A 22,007-nucleotide genomic window follows, 5' to 3' on the forward strand; every position below is an offset into this window, starting at 1 on the left:
CAATACAGGAGTATCATATATCAATTACAACACGAAATATCGGAAATCGAACATTATAACGCAATTTTCAAAAAACATATATATAAAAGACAAAAACGAGGACTGATTAACGGTGTAGGCTATGTAGCGAACTCACTATTTGGTGTCTTGGATGAGCGTTTCGCTAAAAAATATGAAAAGGATATAGAAAAAATTTCTGTAAATGAGAACCATCTACGATTCTTATTAAAAAATCAAACAAGTATCATAGAAGCGCAATATAACATTCTTCAGAGGAATGAAGTTATAATGAACAAGCAATTCGAAATAATACAGAAATGTCTAAAGAATCTTACCTTTATTACTAATCGAACTGAGAAGGTGACTAACAATGAATTACAAATTTTGTCATCTTCAGTCTCAGCTATGATTATTTTATCAAATCTACGACGCTTGCAAGAAAGCGTTATAAACACTTTAACAAGCCTCGCAAACGGTCATTTAGATGCACATTTGTTGCCGCCTGAACAATTGGAAGAACAATTAAATATCATATACCGACATATACCGAATGACCTGACTTTGCCTGCCGATAAAAACGATTTTAAAGAACTTTATAAGTTAATGAAGGTCAACGGCGACATTGGTTCTTCTTATTTGATAATCGAAATCAAGATCCCCTTGGTAATTAAGGAAAATTTTGAACTGGATAGAGTAATAACCCTTCCTCAGCAGCATTATAACGTAGAATTTATCGCACCATACATTGCATTCAATCTACAAAAGGACTTACTACTCATCTTGACAGAATCAGATGTAGAAAATTGTGTCCACATACAGACAAACAAATTATTATGCGCTCTCGATAAGCCGATATACGAATTACAAATAACCAGCGGAATGTGTAACTTGAGTATACACAATACAACAATATGTAAAACAAAGGAGGCACCATGTCGCGTGCGCTGGGTCAAGTTACATAACAATAACATGTGGCTTTATTCCTGCTGTGGGAAATGCACAGTGCGCATATTTTGCATTGACACTGGAGTTGTATTGACAACACTGACCGGGAATGGCCTTTTACAAATCGGTCAAGGTTGTACAATAAAAGGTGACACCTTCTCTATATTCACTCAAAATAGTTACATGAGCCAAGTTAAGGTCCAAGAAAACATATCGATCCCAGCCGATTATTCAATATTAAATTCCATAATAAATACTTCGGATTTCCAACTGTTTACACCCGAGGATCATGAAGACTTGTGGCTCCGGATGAAGTCTCAGATCATTAACCTCAAGGAGCAGGAAAACGCATCACTCAGTATACACGATATACATCAGTACTCTGTCTTGTATATAATCTTAGGGTCTATCATTGTTGCGGGATGTCTCTACGGTACCATGCGATATCGCAGAAACAAAATTATACAGAGCAGTGCTGTGAAAGACGTCTCCACGACCGCAGTTCCAGTTGCAGCAGATAAGAACGAAGACCAGGAGGCCCCTGCTCCCCCGAGCGCGCGACCGCGATTCGTTCGACTGGACATACCAATTAAAGAGTAGTGCAGTGATAATTATTATATAAGTTATTTAAATCTAGGTACTTAAATTTTAATTGTATTGTTATTATTGTTATTGTAGATTTTAATATCAAAATTATCTTTCTTCTTTGAGTCGGCAGGATGTACGGGTCAACGCACATTGAGCAATATGATTGTTTTGCTAATTAGTAACCTCTTTAATTTAGCTGATTTATTACGAAATTGTTATTTTTCTTATGCAGATTTCTAATGAAATTGATATTTGTTTGCTACGATTGACGTCAAATGACGTCTGTACTTCTGCCTATATATACTCAAAATAATCTGAATAAATTTAGTGTTAGATCGACTTTCATTGGGTTTGGTTTCCCTCATAACCTTCCCTCACATGTCATCTCTCACTCAACCATAGACTGTACCATACAAGAGCATACATTTTAAATTTCGTCTCTTACTTTAAAAACATAGGCTTTTCATACAAACTTCCGACCCCCGTTTTATCTTTTACATCCTATACAAAACCTACTTGCCAAACAAGTATATAGGTGTTATAGTTTCGGAGATTTCGTGATGAGGTAGGTTTCTAAAGATACATTATTTGGACATCTTCTCACCATCTATAGACCATACATTTTAAATTTCAAGTCTCTTACTTCAAAAACATAAGACTTTGATACAAACTTCCAACCCCTGTTTTATACCTTTAGGGGACGAGTTTCGTAAAATCCGTTCTCAGCGGATGTTTACGCTCTATAAGGAACCTACCTGCCAAATTTCAAGTTTATAGTTGTTATATTTTCGGAAATTTAATTATGAGTGACCTTTCGCTTTTATATATGTATAGATAATAAAAAAGTAAGTCCATGAAGTAGAATTCGAACCTAAACCTATAACCGGTGGTGTCGACGAATTTTCCATGCTTTAACCCCGGCTTGCTCTATATATCTATGCAATATTCGGATTTGCCCGTTGGCACAGTTTGCAGTGACCCCACTTTCGACTTCGGCGGTTTTGGATTCGATTACCGACTCGAGTCTTGATATGATATATGTATTTATTTATGTATGTATTATTTATATGTATTTATCGAGAAAAAATATACGTAGCTATATCAGCCGACTTTTACCTACAACACAAGCAGGGCACTTAGGGACAGACGACTATGTACACACAGAAAAAATATATGTCTGTAGTCATTTGGATCCTAAGTTTAATATCTATTCTCGAACGCCATCTTTTGGCTCTGTGGACAAGCATGTGACGCATAACGCCCTCTACGTTCTTACTTCATTTTAGTGTGAATCTGTCAAGACTTGCCATCGCTTTGTCTTATCTCCAATTATATAAGTTTGAAATAACGGCATCAGTACCGTCTTCAGTTTTGTTATTTACAAGGATACCCTGTGGTTAAAAATATATTTTCACTACAAAATTTAAAAACTGATTTAACTCAAAGAGTTTTGAGATTTTCCAACGTTGAAGGAATTATGTTTCGTTCGATTTTTACGACATTAAGTTTATATTCATGACTGCTGCAATAGTTTACAGAAATGCACATTTACAATAAAGAAGAAATATAGCATTCTTGATGAAGATATAAGCTAAGAAATTTTTATTTGTAAAACTTTAATATATAATTTATTTTATTCAGGAATACAGGTAAATCAATAAAATAAAATGCGTTTTTAATTTTATTAAATCGAAAATATTATGTATTACTTATCAATAGCTTTATAATTTTGATAAATAATTATAATTATACATTATATAAATCATATTAACAAAAGTAAAATTAAAATTGCTAATTAATTTTTAGTAAATACTTTGTAACTAAGGCACGATATTATTATTTTGTGTCTACATATAGTAGGTACCTAAATATTTTAATCGTATAATTATTGTCCTTAACTATTGCGATTAAAATATAATGTTAACTATAATATATTATGTTTAATATATAGGCCTCGTTTGCAACAAAAATATTAAATAAAACTTTGGACTGCTATTTCGATCAATTCAATCAAAATGGAATGGAATGTAAAATAATTTGTATACGACCGCATCGCCGTCTAACAGGATTTTAAAATTTAAAAGCTTAAAATCGCATGCTATCTCTAGGTATCAATGTTTTAAGAGAGACAGCACGAGACTCATAAGGCCACTTAAATATCACACGTAACACAGTACTGTAATAATAAGTAATGTCTAATGATATATAGTTACGACAAATTAAAAAAAAAATGACCCATCATAGTAAAAATTAACTTAAATTAGTAGTTAAATAAAATACGTTTATACGTTAACTTTTATTTCTATAATTTCTATTTTTCGGACCAACAAAAATTGTGACGTTATAAAATTATTCTTTCGGACAAATTTTCCACTTTTTTAACATAGCCTTTTAAATTTTATTTCTTTTTAAACTCAAGCGGTCGTCTGTCCGTGGAAAGGGACATAGACAATTGGCGTACTTTTTTCCTTGTCAGGGTTAAGGGAAGTATAGGCATTGACCATGCGCTCCTGAATCTCCCACCGTCTGCGCTCGCGCTCAGACTTCGCTTTACGAATGGACCTGGCCAGCGAGAAGGAGAATACGATGCCGATAACCTAAAATAAATAAAAGAAGAACTTTAAATTTGTTTAATTTAGTTGTATACCCACAATCTTTATATTATATATACCCAAAGTTAAATCATTTATTTCCAAAAAAAATAAGCACAATTTAAAATATATACAAATGTCTTATTGAGATCAAGACTGCTTGAGTTGAAATATTAGAAAAAAAAACAGAGTCAAAACTTCTTCTTTGGCTTCAGCTCCCTTGCGGCTTTGCCTTGTGGAGTATCATAGTAGATACTTCAATGTTCGGTAGTGTCTAAAACTTATTTTATTACAAAAGTTTTAGTACAAAAGTTTACAAACCTGAATGAATGCAATCGTCATAGCTCCAGCACCAAGCAATCCCGCGCTTTGATAGATTAAGTAAGTTATCCTGGGGAGACAGCCGTTAGCGTATAGCTTCACGCACTCGTCGATTTCTACTTCCCCAATGACTTCATAGTGTGTTTGAGCGCAGCATGAGTAGGGGACTGTGATATTGGCAACGGAGATACTGGGTTTGTTAGCATTCACCTCACCCCAGTCGAGGTAGGAGTCTACTCCGCAACAGTTCAACTGCAAGTTATGCAATTTTTCATCTAAATGGATTCTTTAAATTTTGCAATAATTTAATTAGTACTTACCTACTAAGGCAACTGCGTAGTAAATAATTAAAATATTTGACATAATAATAATCTACCTAATCATTTTCAAACAGAGCATGTATATAAATACATAATATATGAGTTTATTGTTATTTGTGCATGATATTTTTATTATAAACTTTTAACACCCATAAGATATGCAGCAATGTGCCCTTGCTCTGAACTTATACTTAATAGGTGATAGGTACCTATATAACTATACTAGCGACCCACCCCGGCTTCGCACGGGTGCAATGCTAGTACTAAATATACTACAGAACGTCTTTATTTATAGTGTAAAGCTAGCTTATAGCATAGTTATTAACATAATAACAAAAACATTCAAATATGCGTCGTTAGATTACACGTTGTTACAGAATGCGTTGAAGAAATAAAGGTTCTATGCTCGTTCCCCGTAGGTAATAGCGATATAATAATATGTAGCCTATATTTTGACCCGACTTTTTAATAATATTCGTGCCAAATTTGAAATAAATCCATGCAGTACTTTTTGAGTTTATCCCGGACATACATACAGACAAACAGAAAAACAGACAAACAGACAAAAGTTCTAAAAACTATATTTTTAGCTTCGGCATCGATTGTAAATCACACCCCAAGTATTTTTTTAAAAAAATATTTAATGTACAGTTTTGACTTCCCTACCATTTTATTATATGTATATAGATATATGTACATATTTTTAAATATAAAATTGTTTATGCTCTGAATTGCAGTAAACTACCCTCTTGACGTATTTTTCTTTTACAGTCATCGTCAATAAAATAATTAAATAACTTTTTTTATTAAATTAATTATTACTGACCATTACTTTGGATTATAACAACTATTGATGTTTAATATTTTCACTAGTCATCTCATAATTGGCAACAGTGTCATTCTTTATTACACGCATGAGTTAAAAATATCACTCATAAAAAACAAAAACATAAAAAAAACTTTGTTTCTACATACCCTGCTTTGAATGAAGTCAAAGGCATCGGTTACTTCATAACTATTATAGTACCAATGGATTGCGTCCTTCAAATTTTCCTCCAACATGTCTGCAACCTGCGCACGAAGCGTGTACGCTGCGATGGCGGCAGAAACTTCTAGCACGAGCACCAAACTGAGGATCACTGCGAACTGAAAATTGATAAGGAAAAATATCAGTAACATTCGCAAAAAATGATGATAGGTTTCATAGAAGAGAGAGAGAAAGAAAGAGATCTGATTCTGTTCTGGTGCGGGAGTTAAATATTTGAAAAAATATAATACAAGTTGATACTTTTATTTGTAATTTATACAAGTTACTATCTAACGTTTGAGACGTACGTTCGAATTTTAAATACAAACGTTAAAAAAGCCTTTGAAATAAAAGAAGATTTTTTAAGAGCAAAATTTATTATTATTTACTTAATTTGTAAAATATACGATACAAAAGTTAAGAGTTTTATAATTATGTCTCTAAAGCTTTTCTTATCCTCAATCTTTAAAAAACGTAAATCGAAATGAGACAAACAACAGCTAATAATATGAAGCTTCAAAACTAAAAAAGAAATTATATAAATAAGTATTAGAAAAATTAATAAAGCCTGTGTTTAATGTCATGGATAATTCCGTAGCTTATACGTTACTCAACTTACAATGTTGACCAAGCAGGTACTCTCCTTTAGGGCACCAATGCAGCCGAACAGAGAAACGAAGAGCATGATAACACCAATGACGATGATGAAGATCACCGGTGAGAACTGATGTGTGTCCAGGAAGAACGACACATCGTAGTAGATAGCGTAGATCGTGGTACCCACTGAGATGATCAGAGCTGAGGTGAGCTACGAAAATATAAAACAGTTGAATTATAAACTCGTGAATTATAAAAAAATAATTTCAATTTGACCATCTCGTATAAAGTTGTTTATAGTAATTTCTAGAAATTGTATTATCTGAGTAAGCAGTTCTTCTGCTGAATTTTATGTAAAATATGCTTTTAGTTTATTACAGAGTGCTACTTTGCTTACAAGGTCTCACTTTCTAAAAATTTCATGCTATATATTTCTAAAATTTACATTGGAAGAGTTGCAGTTCATCATTTAAACTACTCTGAGGATAACGTCGGCGTTTAGCAAACAAATCTACTCATATCTCGTACTAAGTAGCCTAGTTATCCAATTATCCATAACAAGTTTTGGCAGTCACAACTCACAACAGTGTGTATAACTGGTACTTTGGCCGTTGCGGGTTCGATTCCCACACATGGCATACATTTTTTTTTATGTCACTAGGTCGGCAAACAAGCGTACGGCTTACCTGATGGTAAGCGATTACCGTAGCTTATAGACGCCTGCAACACCAGAAGCATCGCAAGCACGTTGCCGACCCAATCCCCAATCCCCCCAGGAGCTCTGGTCACCTTACTCACCAACAGGAACACAATACTGCTTGAAAACAGTATTATTTTGCTGTGATCTTCTGTAAGGTCGAGGTACTACCCCAGTCGGGCTGCTCCATATTTTGAGCAGGAAATTCCTGCTGTGCCCTACCTCAGTTAGATTGTATTGGCCATACAGATGTTTGCTGTAATCTGGGCATTTATTTGTGCTTGTAGATTGTGTTCCGGACCCACGAGACAGGAGTAAATCCTAGTCTAGGGCCGTTGAGTGTAAGGCGTTTATTTCTTTATTTTATTATAATTACAATTAAAATATTACACAAAGTAAATGATGTCATTGAAAATTCGATAAAAATTGAAAACAAGTTTGATAAAATTGACCTGAATATAAATTATTCGCAATTGGAAATGTTCTTCACAGAAATTCTATCTCTTGTTCAAAATAATTTGACGAAAGTAGTAGTAAGAGTAAGAGTAGAAAGTAGTGGTGAGGTGGAATTTTACACTTTTTTTTAAATAAAATTAAAATATTAACTATAATAAAAGTAAAACGATCCTAGTCTTTACTGACTTCACTGACAAGACTGACTGGCGTTTACAATTTTCATACTGCCTATACAATTGGAGTACTTAAGGTCATACTCAATCAATCAACTATTTAGAGTATTTTTAAGTCCTGATGGACTAACCGATAAAATTCATGTCAAATTAAATATTTTTTCATTTTAAATTCTTGTAGTGGAACTTTTATTTTACCTAATAGAAACGATAGCGCTGGCGTTAGAAAATATTCTAATAACTTTATTTCCTTCATTTTTACTCCTGCTTAATGTCAAAGACACAATATGTTTCGGAATTCTAAAATTAAACTCCGTCAAAATTTAATGGTACACACATTACTACTGCTGACGCAGTAGAAAACTGAGGGTGAAAAAAATATCCAAGTAAATTACTCATGTAATTTCGTTTAGGTACTCTCTTTTTGTTTAAATTATTATTTATGATCACAACATTGTAAATTGTAATCAATTTTCGATGCAGTATTCGATGAATATATTGTGATTTTTTTTAAATTATCTTCTCATCACTGAGTGCCCATATCTCACAATGAATAAGAATGAAATAATGAATACCTCATAGACATAGCGAAAATTTTTATATGAGATACATTACTAACATGACATTTAAAATATGTGGACTATATACTTCACGTTCTATGTACAAATACATCTATAGATTTTTACTCCATAAACGAAATAAAAAGGTATTTTTCGAGAATTAAACTCGACCTTGTCGGCCTCACAAGGACGACGGTAGTGTGAGACTTAGTACATAGTTATTGATTTTCCTTGACTGCTAACATATCATATGCATTGTTTACACGATACTGCGGTGTGGAATGAAAACTACATTGAAGTTATTATGTTACAAAAAACAACTTATTTTAAAGTCTTTGTCATCGTGACTAACAAGAAATTCGTTCCACAGTTGTAGTCACATAGTACTTAAAGACATTTCGAACTGATAATATCGATTTAACGATAACACAATGTTATCGAACGCTAACACAAAAATATTGTCAAATTATCATGTTAGAATTATTATAACTACATCATTGCTTAGTTATTTTACATGCATGACCACTGCTTGACTAATTCATGGCGTAATTATTTTGTAGCCTTATACCTCCTTAATAAACATGCACAAAATGTTTTTCATATCCGATCAGTAGTTTTCAGATCGGCACGTTCAAACAATGATTTTATAAGCTTTATTTAAGAGTGCTGCCGTGTGGTGTCGGTCGAGTAGAATAGCACCACCCCCTTTCTTCCCGTGGGGGTCGTAAAAGGCGACCGAGGGATAAACCTGGCTCAAAATCATCAGGGTCCTGAAGAAAGAAAACTTCATTTGAAACCCGGAATGGGGTCTCCATCAAGCATTCGTGGCATAGCTCTAAAATGTGAAAGACTCCTGCAGCCGAACTGGCCCCACACGTATCGACTCGTCGTTCCTGTGGTTCTAGCTAGTGAGGTCGAGAGGGTGGCGCAGAGCTTAGTCAACTCTGCGTTTTCCTGAAGAGTGTCCTAGGCAGATTTAGACAGTGTCTGTCTGACACTGTCTAAATCGTCTGCAGTAGACGGACCAAGGCCAATGAATGAATGAATTTAAGAGTGACTAAGTAAACTTAGACTTATAGGATCCTGACATTTATATTGGCATACTCATGATAAGCATGACCTGAAATATTTTCCATTTCTCTCAAGGTTTGCAACAAAAATATTAAATAAAACTAACGCTATGGCAGACATTTCAGACGTCATAACAATAATGGCTATTGAAGAAGGCAATTAACACGTATTTAGACATTGTTAGCGATAGTGTCTTAAATTATTCTCCAGAACTCGTTATCATTTGCTTCGAGAAAATTTATTCGAAAACAAATGTTTTTTCTGTTGAATGAAATTAAATTTTTTAAGTCAGGATTTCTGACTGCTCGTCTTTGCCCATTTTTTGCCTCGCTTTCGTCTTGTTTCTTCTTTTATATTATGGAACCGAATAATGCGGGACCAAATAAATATATGGGAAAGTATAAATCGATAAAAAATTGTATTCTCATAAAAATCGAAATTTCAGTAGCATTAATTTACAACAATAAAAATTCTGCATTAAATTGACGTCAAATTTCGTTTAATGAGTAGTCTATAAATGTACCATTTCAAGATGTCAATTTACGTAATAGTTATAAAACAAGAAGAATAATCAAAGAGACATAATATAATTATAGATTTATCTGTGTAGATAATCAAGTAAATTAGGTCACTTTACTTGATTGATTTTAATTTTTCAAATTTTTCGTAAGTATACTTTAATCTCGCAACAAGCATTTATGTCATAATATACCTAAACCGTGTATTGATGTTGATAGTGAAAGCTTATTTTATTTATTAGCATATTTAAATAAAAGCTTGTTTTTAAAAAAGTTTTTACTTTTAATTTATTAAAATATCTTAGTTTCTAACATCGCTCTTAAATTTCATATATTATCTGTTCTTTCCAGATTTAAACAAACAAGAATATCTTAATCTTTATTGGTACGGATTTATGCTGATACACCGAGTTCTTAATACGTTTTCAGACTCTGTATGTCTATGGAAACATCGTAATTGGTTATCATAGGAAATGTTCGTATTGTCCATATTAAAAATACTCGTAAACTCAAGAACTCCATTGCAATTTTACCGGTATCCGTTGAGATGTTGTGTTACAGACCTAATCCTGAATCTTAGAACAGCGTTTTTAAGACAATAGTTCACAAACAAAATAGTTAAAAAAATACAAATTACGCATTTGAAAATAAAAATATACTTTCTTATACTTGTGCTCGTGCAATTAACCTAATTGCACGAGCGATATTAATTAAGTTTTTGTGTTTTTTTTTAAGTCGTCAATACTAACTTGAATGCTACATTTTATTATTTCTACGTATTGTCTCTACGCTTCAGCCTGTAATATTCCACTGCTGGGCATAGGCCTCTTTCTCCATGTATGAGAAGAATCAGAGCTTAATCTACCACGCTGCTCCAATGCGGGTTGGCGGATATATTCCCTACTATGAGTAACGATCTGTTATAAACAAATATAATATGAATAAAATGCAACATATGCAGTATGTTAAGACTGGAAATTTTACACAAAACTGTTGATTCAGCGATAAACCCCGTCGCTTCCAATTTCATTATTTTATTTTAAAAGACCATTGTATTCAAGACAGTTCGAGTCCGACTTAGCTTAAGAACAGTTGTTGTCAATAAAATAAAATAAATTTAGCAGCAGTAATTAAAGTGTTTTTTAAAAAGGACTAACGGAGAGCCATCCTAACAAATTTGGTGTCAGAAGTGGTATCCCAGGAAAATACCGAAGTACTGGGATTAATAGGTGTAGGCGTCGCGAATTCGTTCCACTCGTCTGCGCCATTATATTTGTTGGCTCCGTTGTCAAGAAGTCCTAGTGCAGTGGTCGACGATAAGCCTTGGGCATCTCATAAGCCTAAGCCCGCGCTGCTCGTGCTCGTGACCGACGGTAAGCCTCCGCTATTAAGCGTGAGCCCGCATCACCCCCGAACACCTCCTGCTGCCCTGTGGTCGACGGTAAGCCTCCACTTTTCAAGTGTGAGCCCGCATCACAAAACCAATCAACGGACCTTTCATCAAGGTCTCGCTGATAGTTTCAACTGTTCATCACAAGCCACGTGCACCCCGATCTAGAAGAACTCCACTTGACGACAAGCATTCTGTTATACGACTCCCTGAGTCGCCAGCTGCCTGCCGTTTCTCACTGCACTACGTGTGACGCAACTTTCCCGGAATGTTCCCGAGTGCTGCCACCGTATCGCTGTGTGTAATGTGAGTTTCTCATTCAGTTAAAGTTTTTTTTAAAGCCAATTCTAGTGAAGTGAATTTATTAATTTTTCTAAAAACATATTTTTAACAAACTTTATTTTTACTCGAACTCATTTTAGATTAAGATTATTATTACTGTTTATAAATTTTGTTTTCAATTTATTGTGCATATTTTCTGTTTGGTTTCTGTATTCTACGTAGTTCGTTAATACGATTTATTAAATAAAAGTAAACTAATTAATGTCTCTAAAGAAAGAGCAATCCGAAGAAATCGCATATTCTTCCAGTAGTTCCTCTGTTTATAGTTCGGCACCAAAACAAAAAGTTAAAATGACTGACAAAGTTACCCTGTCTGTCCTTACAAAATTTATTAAGCCTTATAACGGGGATCGCGAATTGTTGCCTGCGTTTTTAACTAACTGCGAAAATGCGATTTCCTTGGCAACTACAGAACAACAAAATGTACTTTGTAAATATATTGTCTCACAATTAGAAGGCAAAGCGCAATTAGCATGTTGTTTAAAAAAGTTTAGTAGTTGGGTAGAAATCAAACAATTTTTGAAAACCACTTTTGGAGAGAAAAAACATTCCACACATTTATTAGTGGACTTACAACAATGCAAACAACAGCCTTCCGAAGATGTAATGCAATTTTCTATACGTATTGAATCATGTTTAACAAGATTACAATCCGACATCCATTACAGCTGCGAAAATGATAAAGAACTTTTAGGCCGAATAGCCGCAATGGAAGATTTAGCTTTGAATACATTCTTATTAGGGTTAAACTCAAAATTTTCTCATATAGTACGGTGTAGAAACCCTAAAACTCTTTCAGAAGCCATTACTCATGCTATCGAAGAAGAAAAATTATATAATTTATCTAAACTTTCAACTCGTTCCGATAATAAACAATGTATAATTTGTAAAAGGAGCGGTCATGTCGCTTCAGAGTGTTATAAAAATAAAAATAAACACTCATCTCCAAATCTTCATCACGTCAACTCATCAAATAAAGCACAAAATAATTTTAATAGTAATCACGATAAATCAAATTCGAATTTTAATACAAATAAGTTTTGTGCTTACTGTAAAAAACGCGGTCATTTAATAGGCGAATGTCGCAAGCTCAAAGCAAAAAATAATAATAGCTCTCGGACCGATCCACGTAATACTACACTATCAAGTGCATCTGCACCGTATACGAATAACGAGTCGAGCAATAATCGCTCTAATGTGCATCATGTCGATGATAGTTTAAACTAAATAGGGTTTCGGTTCCGTGTCTGTCGAAACCTCATTTTAATAATTTAAATGACACGAAAAAAACTAATATTACTAAATCCTGTGTTCCTAAATTCTCTTCAACACAGGTTAGCGCAAATAAAAATATTAAGAATCCTTCAAACTGTGTTCCTAAATTATTTTCAACACAGGTTAGCGCAAATAAGGATAATAAGACTCCTTCAAACTGTGTTCCTAAATTATTTTCAACACAGGTTAGCGCAAATAAGGATCTTGAGAATCATTCAAACTGTGTTCCTAAATTATTTTCAACACAGGTTAGCGCGAATAAGCAGACTCCTAAGTCTTATATTAAAAAGTCGAAACCAAATTTGAAGTTTAATGATAGTCCCTCACCTCGCGAAAAATCGAGTTTTTCTTATAGGGATTGTTCACGTGAGAAAACACATTCTATTAATTATATTAATAACAAAGTTTCTTTACCTCACGTTTATTTAAAAACTAATTTTAATGATAAGCCTTTATGTTTTTTAATTGACACTGGTTCTACAATTTCAATTGTTAAACATTCCAGTTTACACAATAAACCAGTGCTTGGCTCTGAAATTATAAAACTCAAAGGTTTAAGTGATAACGATTCTTATTGCGAATCTCTTGGGTCTATTAAACTTAGTTTTGAGTATCGCGTTTCGTCGAAAAGAAAAATAATGTTCGACTTTGTGTTTCACGCGATTGACGATACAATTAATTTAAATTACGACGGTATTATTGGTAGTGATTTTATCGAACATTTTAAAATAGATATTCAATACTCTACCAACACTCTTAATTTAGAAGGATATGAATTACCTATTTGTTGTAGTAAACCATCATATGTCATACCCCCGCGGTCAGAAACAGTCATTGAGTGTCCGGTTTCAAATTTATCAGAGATCACCATGAAAGAAGCTTTAGTATTAGATCATAAAATTAGTGAAGGTGTGTTTTTAGCAAACTGTATAGTGAAATTAAAGTCTAACAACAGAGTTAACGTTTCTGTTCTCAACACTACCGAATCTGAAGTAAAAATTGACAATTTTCAAGTTCAATTAACTCCACTTGAACTCCCTCTATCAAAATTAAATAATATTCAACAAGAGTTCATACATAAATTAGATTGCTTAGACAGTAATCGATCTCTTAAAGTTCTTGAACAGATAAGATGTTCTCATTTAAATCCGCAAGAAAAAAAAGCTTTAATAAATTGTCTTTCTAAATATACCGACATATTTTATCTTGATGGTGAATTTTTAACTTATACCGACGTAATTAAGCATTCAATTAATACTGGGGATGCAGCCCCTATTCACGTAAAATCGTATCGTTTCCCTGAAGTACATAAGGATGAAGTCGAAAAACAAATAAAGAAAATGCTTGACCAAAATATTATTCGCCCTTCAACTTCCCCTTGGAATGCACCTGTATGGGTAGTTCCAAAGAAGCTAGATGCCTCAGGTAAACAAAAGTGGCGAATCGTCATTGACTATCGGCGTTTGAATGATGTCACTGTTTCAGAAATTTACCCTCTTCCTCTCATTAATGACATCTTAGACCAATTAGGTCACTCAAAATATTTTAGCACGCTCGATTTAGCCTCAGGTTTTCATCAATTATTATTAGATTCAAAAGACACTGAAAAGACAGCATTCAGTGTTACTACTAATAGCATTTCAGGTCAATTTGAATTTACAAGAATGCCATTTGGTCTAAAAAATGCCCCTTCTACCTTTCAGAGGATGATGAATCTTGTCCTCTCAGGATTACAAGGTCTTCACTGTTATATTTACCTCGATGATTGTATTGTATATTCCCATGACCTTGAATCTCATATACAGAAGCTTGAGTCTGTATTCACCAAATTTAGAGAAGCCAATTTAAAATTACAGCCCGACAAATGCGAGTTTCTGCGACGAGAAGTTGCTTACCTAGGGCATGTTATTACAGATAACGGTGTTTCGCCTAATCCCGACAAGGTAAAGGCTATTTCTCAATTTCCAACACCGAAAACCCCCAAAGATATAAAATCTTTTCTTGGATTAACTGGTTATTATCGCCGTTTCATTGAAAATTTCTCCCACATAACAAAGCCTCTCACATCTCTATTAAAAAAAGATGTTAATTTTCATTGGTCTCATGAACAAGAGCATGCTTTCAATACACTTAAGCAAAAACTCATCTCAGCTCCCTTATTACAGTACCCAGATTTTACTCAGCCATTTGTAGTTACGACGGATTCTTCAAATTATGCCGTTGGCGCAGTTCTTTCTCAAGGCGATATTGGCAAGGATAAGCCCATTGCATATGCCTCTCGAACTTTAAATAAACAAGAAGGTAACTACTCAACGACTGAGAAGGAGCTTCTCGCTATTCTTTTCGCCGTTAACACATTCCGACCATATCTCTATGGTTATAAATTTAAAATCGTTACTGATCATCGACCTTTGACATGGCTATTTAACGCGAAAGATCCAGGCGGACGTTTATTAAGATGGCGATTAAAATTAGAGGAATATGAATATGAAATTATTTATAAACCCGGCAGAGTAAATAGCAATGCAGACGCATTATCTCGTTATCCAGTAAATGCTGTAACCACTCGAAGCTCTCAATTAAATTCAACTACTTATGAAGAATATTTTAAAAAGCAATTTACAAAAACTATCTCAAATTGTGATACAAAAATTGAAGAACTTAATCAAAGTTTACATACAGCTAAGCAAAAGTCTATTGCTTGTCCAGTATCTCTAGATTTAGATTACTCAATGCCTCACTGTGAGCAGTTATTATCGATGATTGATAATGTCGAAGAATATCGTGCAGGTGAACGCGAACCTGACACTGTACAGACGTTGAATTGTAAAAATAATAAGACACTTTACTTTTTATTTACTAAAGTACATCATTTTGACGAAACAAGTTATAAAACTATTTACAACTTATTAGTAAAATTACGAGACGAAATTATTTCTAAAAGTGATTATGACAAAGAATTAGCTTTGCCCGATTTTTCTGAACCATTTACTAAATTAAATTACATTAAGATTTATAATATGTTATCATATATTTTCCATGGCACTAATATTAAAATCATTATTTATAAAAATCAAATTCTTTATCCGACTCCTGCTGAAATTCCTAATATTCTCAAAGAGAATCACGGGTCGACTATAGCTGGTCACCCAGGTGTTAAACGCATGATGAGTAGAATTAAAGCTTCGTATTATTGGAAAAGTATGCGTTCAGATATTGAACAATTCGTTAAAAATTGCAGGATGTGCCAAATTAATAAACCCTTACGAGCTTCTAATAAAGCACCTATGGTTATAACCTCAACAAGTACAAAACCATTTGAAAGATTAGCCCTTGACATTGTTGGTACTTTACCCGAAGCTGGTCTTCAAAAATTCAAATATATTTTAACACTTCAAGACGATTTAACTAAATTTTCATGTGCTTACCCTATGATAACATGCACAACTGATGAAGTTGCACGCAGTCTCATTCATTTCTTTTCATTATTTGGTTTTCCTAAATTTATATTAACCGATCAAGGTACAACATTTACGTCTGAACTATTTAGACAATTAACTGAAATATTAAAAATTAAAAATTTATTTTCCACTCCTTATCACCCTCAAACGAATGGCGCGCTAGAGCGTAGTCATGCTACCCTTAAGGAATATTTAAGGTCATTTGTTAACGAAAACCAGGACGACTGGCATTGTTACCTTGCTACAGCGATCCTGTCATATAATACAACTCCGCATTGTACTACTGAATTTACGCCGTTTGAGCTTTTATACGGTTATAAGCCTTCAATTCCTAGTAGTGTTTACGAGTCGAATAATAATACCACTTATCAGGAATATATACGTGCTCTACAGTATAGAATGAAATACTCTCGCGAAAAAGCTATTGAAAATATGCAAAAAAGTAAAGAATCTTCGAAAAAATATTACGATTCTACAGCACGACAAAAAACCTATAAGACTGGTGACTTAGTTTACGTAAAGCATCATCATAGGCTCCGTAAAGCTTTATCCCCTGTGTGGAAAGGCCCTTACAAAATAATTAAAACGAATGGAAAACATAATATAACTCTGTGTATTAATAGAAAACATGTAAAATATCACGTTAATGAAATAAAACCAGCATAATATCTGTTCCAGATGCCTCGCGTGTCCGAGCATTTCCGAAACTATAGAAGTAATACAACATAGTCCAGGAATCTATTTTGATCCGACAGCTATCGCTTATTTTCAAAATGACTATTGGAATATTATCACGCATGTAGACATAGTACCTATTCAACCTTATATGGATAAGATAGAAAAGTCTATCCAAAGCATATCTAACTTTTGCGATAAAGCTCGAAACCTAGTTATTTTTAACGTAGATTGTAAAGATATTATTAACCCTTTAGAAATACTTGTTAATTCTAATAATCTTAAGATTGAATCTCTATCGCATCTTGTTTCGAATAAACGTCAAAAACGCGCCCTTGAATTTGGAGGCGAAATTTTAAAATTTTTCTTTGGCACACTAGATGCTGACGATGCTAGAAAATATGATGAAGCAATTAATACATGTCAACAGAATGAACATCATATTTATACTTTAATGAAAGATAATATTCACGTTGTTCGCTCTACGATTAATAATTTTAATGTGTCTATACAAAAATTGAATAATAACGAAATTAAACTTAATAATCAAATTGAAAAACTTAATTATATATTTTTAGCTAATTCTAAGACTAATAATAATTTAATTAATTTAGAAAAGTTTAACTCTTTGTTTAATGTTATTGAAGGATCATTATTGTCTATTTCTAATATTTTAGATACAATTTTAAATTCAATTTTATTCGCTAAGGCAAATATTTTACACCCATACGTTATAACTCCTATGAAATTATATAATGAGTTATCAAAAAACTTTCAATTAAAAAGAACTTCCGAGTTCCCGGTTTCACTGACGTTGGAAAACATTCATACTATAATCGACTTATCTAAACTAATTGTATATTACTATAATAACAAACTAATATTTATCATACAAGTACCGTTAATAAATCCTATAAAGTTTAACCTGTATAAGAATTTACCGTTACCTACTCCACGCGATATTAAGGATTATTCAACTTATGTTTTAATTCATCCTTCCAAGTTATATGTGGCTGTAACGGATGATCGATTAAATTACGTTTTGTTAGATAGTATAAGTGAATGTAAACAGGTTAATAATGATTATATTATATGTCCTTTGTCTTCGATTTTGTCAACAATTAATAATCCTTCATGTGAAACTAAGTTATTAACAGAAGTAACATTGTCACTTCCTGAAATTTGTGATTCTAAGGTTATTTATGGCGATATAAATGTTTGGCAAAAATTGAATGGTAATAGATACATTTATGTACAATCTAAACCTAATAAACTAACAATGAAATGTAATAATAATATTACGGATTATATTTTACTAGGAACAGGAATTTTATCTTTAAAAAATAATTGTGTAGCATATTTTCAGACATTGCAATTTTATCCTTCAAATAAGTACAAGACCATTGTACCGAGTCAAATAACTTTAAATTTTGATTTAACTATAGATGATTGTTGCAAATATAATTTTCTTAACGAAAGCTCTCACTCTATAAACCCAATTAGCTTATCTAATATTGATCTAGAATCTTTAAAGTTAGCTTCACACAAATTAGATGATTTAGAAAATGAAATTCGAAACAGCGAAAATCAGTCCCACATTGTAAAATATGGTAACTATTATTCAGGACTGACCTATATAATAATATCAATAATTTGTGTTTATATAATTTATAAAATTTATAAGAAATGTTATAGTGTTTCAAACACATCGTGTTGTATTCAAATTTATAATCAGTGCTATAATGTAAAGAAAAATAAAAGAAATAACAATGTTAACACATCTATAGAACTTACTGAAATTTCAGACGACTCGGAATATGATAAGAAATCTACAAAGAGTCTCCCAAATATAGAAATTACTAAACATAACACAATTTTCAGAAATATTAATAAATCAAATAGAAATCTCAGCAATTTCTAATCAATATATCCTTTTTGTTATAAAAAATGTTTTAATGTAATTCTATTATTTAATCATTTTGTTTTTCTCTTATTTTATATTTTTTATTTGTGGTCTTAACTTTTAATATAATTAATGTTATGAATTTTATGAAACTAATGTCATAATTTTAAAAAAATGTATTTGATATAATTAAATATTATTAATTAAGTCGATATTATTAATTTTATTGTTAATTGAGTTTTATTTTTTCAAATTTTTTAAGATTTTATAATCAATCAATTTTAAATTTTTATTATTTTAATCCTTCACTTTATTTAAGAAAAAATAAAGCTCAGTCTAAAGGGGGGAGATGTTATAAACAAATATAATATGAATAAAATGCAACATATGCAGTATGTTAAGACTGGAAATTTTACACAAAACTGTTGATTCAGCGATAAACCCCGTCGCTTCCAATTTCATTATTTTATTTTAAAAGACCATTGTATTCAAGACAGTTCGAGTCCGACTTAGCTTAAGAACAGTTGTTGTCAATAAAATAAAATAAATTTAGCAGCAGTAATTAAAGTGTTTTTTAAAAAGGACTAACGGAGAGCCATCCTAACAGATCGCTATCAGATGTACATAATAACAAACGGGACTGACGGCTTAACGTGCTCTCCGAAGCACGGTGGGAAGACCCACAAGGACAGCACAAACACCCAGACAACGACAAACATCTGTATGGCCAATACAATTATTATTGTCTATCTAACTAAATTATAATTAAACCGTGCTGTTATAAGTGATATAAATAGTACTTATTAATGATCACAGTAAATTAATAAAATAGTGGTTTTTTTCGTAATTTAAAAATCAATTGCGTAGTAAGTAACAACTCCGCGTTAATAAACCATACAAATTAAATGTTACCCGTATGATGTCATACAAAAACCTTGATAACACTTATTAGTTTTGAAATTATTTTATTCGTAATAGTATAATAAGGTTCAATTTAGAAATAAAATTTTGAGTGTTACACAATTATTTTTATGTGCAATTTAAAGAATTCATAATTATGTGTAATTTAATGTTATAAAAAAATCTTCACAGTAAACATATTGTCACTTATTTATTATTACATGCAATTATTCCATTTTAGTTTTAAATTTACCTTTTATCTAACTTATCGGTCGGTTTCGGTTGATATCATAGACCCTTGATAGCAATCGTGACTCATAGAAAGGATAATTATATTATCCACCAACCCGCAATGGAGCTGCGTAGTGAAGCTTTAATCCATCTACTACTATATGGAGAAAGAAGCCTATACTCAGCAGTGAGTAGTTACAGGCTGAATCGATCGATCGATCTAACTTATCGTTAGTTAAACATTGATCAAACAGTTTGCCGCCGATAGCAGTTCCATTGTCTGATGCAGGAAAACTATTAATCAGTATGAGATATTACATCATCAATGATTTTCTTTCTTACACATGGTGAGAATCAGGGAATGATGGGACTGACACATATGTAATCACAAAAGCTCCAAAAAAATTAATTAAATTTTTTTATCGTTAATTGCATATTCCTAGTCGTTAATATTATTAATGTAACTAAGATGGTCTTATGGACATTTACTTCTGGGCACTTGGAATAAGTGTCAGTGACTCTGTAATAAAACAGTTTTGTAGTTCTATACAAATTAGAATACCATGACAAATACTGCAGGCATATATCTTTTTTGCGTTAGTTAAACTACATCTATTGATTACAATAACGATATTAAAATTTGTCGGAGAAGACCAAGTTTGAAAGTTATATTTTTTTTTCATAACTATATTTGAATAAAAATTAGTACTCACTATTTATTATCTTCACAAATATATCTTATCATGAAAGAATAATTCAAACAGGTCTTTGTGTGCTTGATTATTTTTATAAATACTGAAAAAGTATAATTGTTTCTCACTATTTCACATGCTTGATGTTGTCATGTTGTCCATAAAATCATGTTGTCCATAAAACAGATTCACTCTTTTGTATGCATGATAACATGTCTCACCTTTTCAATTATTTATAAACCTAACCATTTTTCTTACATCAGCAAAGAAGCATTTTTATTTCCATTTGATACTTACTAAAAGTTACGTTATAGTAGTTAAAAAAAAACAACTACTGAGTTAGTGTTTATCGTACTATTTTTTATTATTATTTTTATATCGCTGACGTCCTTTTATTAATAATAGGAGTTGTTTGTAGGCATTTTGTTATTAATCATCATCGAAAATAAAATATTATTAAATTCGTTAATCACACTAATCTAATTGTATAATGTCAAAACCAATTAAAATATAAGCTGTTCGAACTATGCCTTGAAAGAAGACCTTCAAATAAAAATAGAACTACGAAAACCTTGGATACCTACATGCTCTGTTTTTGCGTTAATAGTCTTTATATTTGCTATGTAGATTATTTTATTTTATATTACCTGTAACGATGCCACATCACACACTGATAAGACGAACAAATAATACGCAATACCACATATTAGAGTACTCACCACAAAAATAGCTGTAACGCACAAGAGCATATACTTTATGCATTTCATGCCGACTTCTAGATTGTTCTGTGCCATTTTAGCAGGAAAACGTAAGAACAACGTTTAACACCTTAACTTTGTGAGAGGTAACAATATACTGAAAACTAACGCGACACTTTTCAGGATCGCTATCAACTGTGTAGATATGTTATCGCGCGCTCGCACCGATGACTACTAATGTATTGAGAGTCAATTTTCTTTGACCAATTAGCGTATTTGTACTGCTATGTTGCTTGGTATATACTAAAAACACAGCCACATTAACGTTTCGATTGTTCTGTGGAACGATTGTGGTGGCATCGAACTTGTGACGTCACTTCTACCCACATTATAACAACAATATTTTAATGCTAGGGCCTGTTTTTGAATAACGCTATTTGACGGATGGCGATATCCAGCTGAAAGGTCAACACCGAATTCTACTGTACTATATATTCGCAAATAAATATCTAAAACTTATATTTCATTGATGAAGGTGAAACAGAACTTAATGGACTATTAATATACCTCCTGCTA

The 22,007-nt window shown here is 32.4% G+C and overlaps 1 protein-coding gene across 2 annotated transcripts; it reads right to left on the reverse strand.

Annotated features, from left to right (window-relative positions):
• Nucleotides 1-3,814: 3,814 nt before the first annotated feature.
• On the reverse strand, nucleotides 3,815-21,619 carry LOC123653700 (CD63 antigen-like). Of its 2 annotated transcripts, none has more exons than XM_045589692.1 (5): nucleotides 21,381-21,619; nucleotides 6,412-6,600; nucleotides 5,741-5,911; nucleotides 4,446-4,697; nucleotides 3,815-4,130 (listed from the first exon to the last, which is right to left on the reverse strand). In XM_045589692.1, exons 1-5 carry the CDS (start codon nucleotides 21,525-21,527, stop codon nucleotides 3,948-3,950), a joined length of 942 nt encoding a protein of 313 aa, XP_045445648.1. In that variant the 5' UTR covers nucleotides 21,528-21,619; the 3' UTR covers nucleotides 3,815-3,947. The 2 variants fall into 2 exon arrangements, with proteins under 2 accessions (XP_045445648.1, XP_045445649.1); XM_045589693.1 differs by having other exon boundaries at nucleotides 21,453-21,616.
• Nucleotides 21,620-22,007: the final 388 nt, after the last annotated feature.

The sequence above is a fragment of the Melitaea cinxia genome, chromosome 5 (genome assembly GCF_905220565.1).
Source record: "Melitaea cinxia chromosome 5, ilMelCinx1.1, whole genome shotgun sequence".
NCBI classification, from domain to species: domain Eukaryota; kingdom Metazoa; phylum Arthropoda; class Insecta; order Lepidoptera; family Nymphalidae; genus Melitaea; species Melitaea cinxia.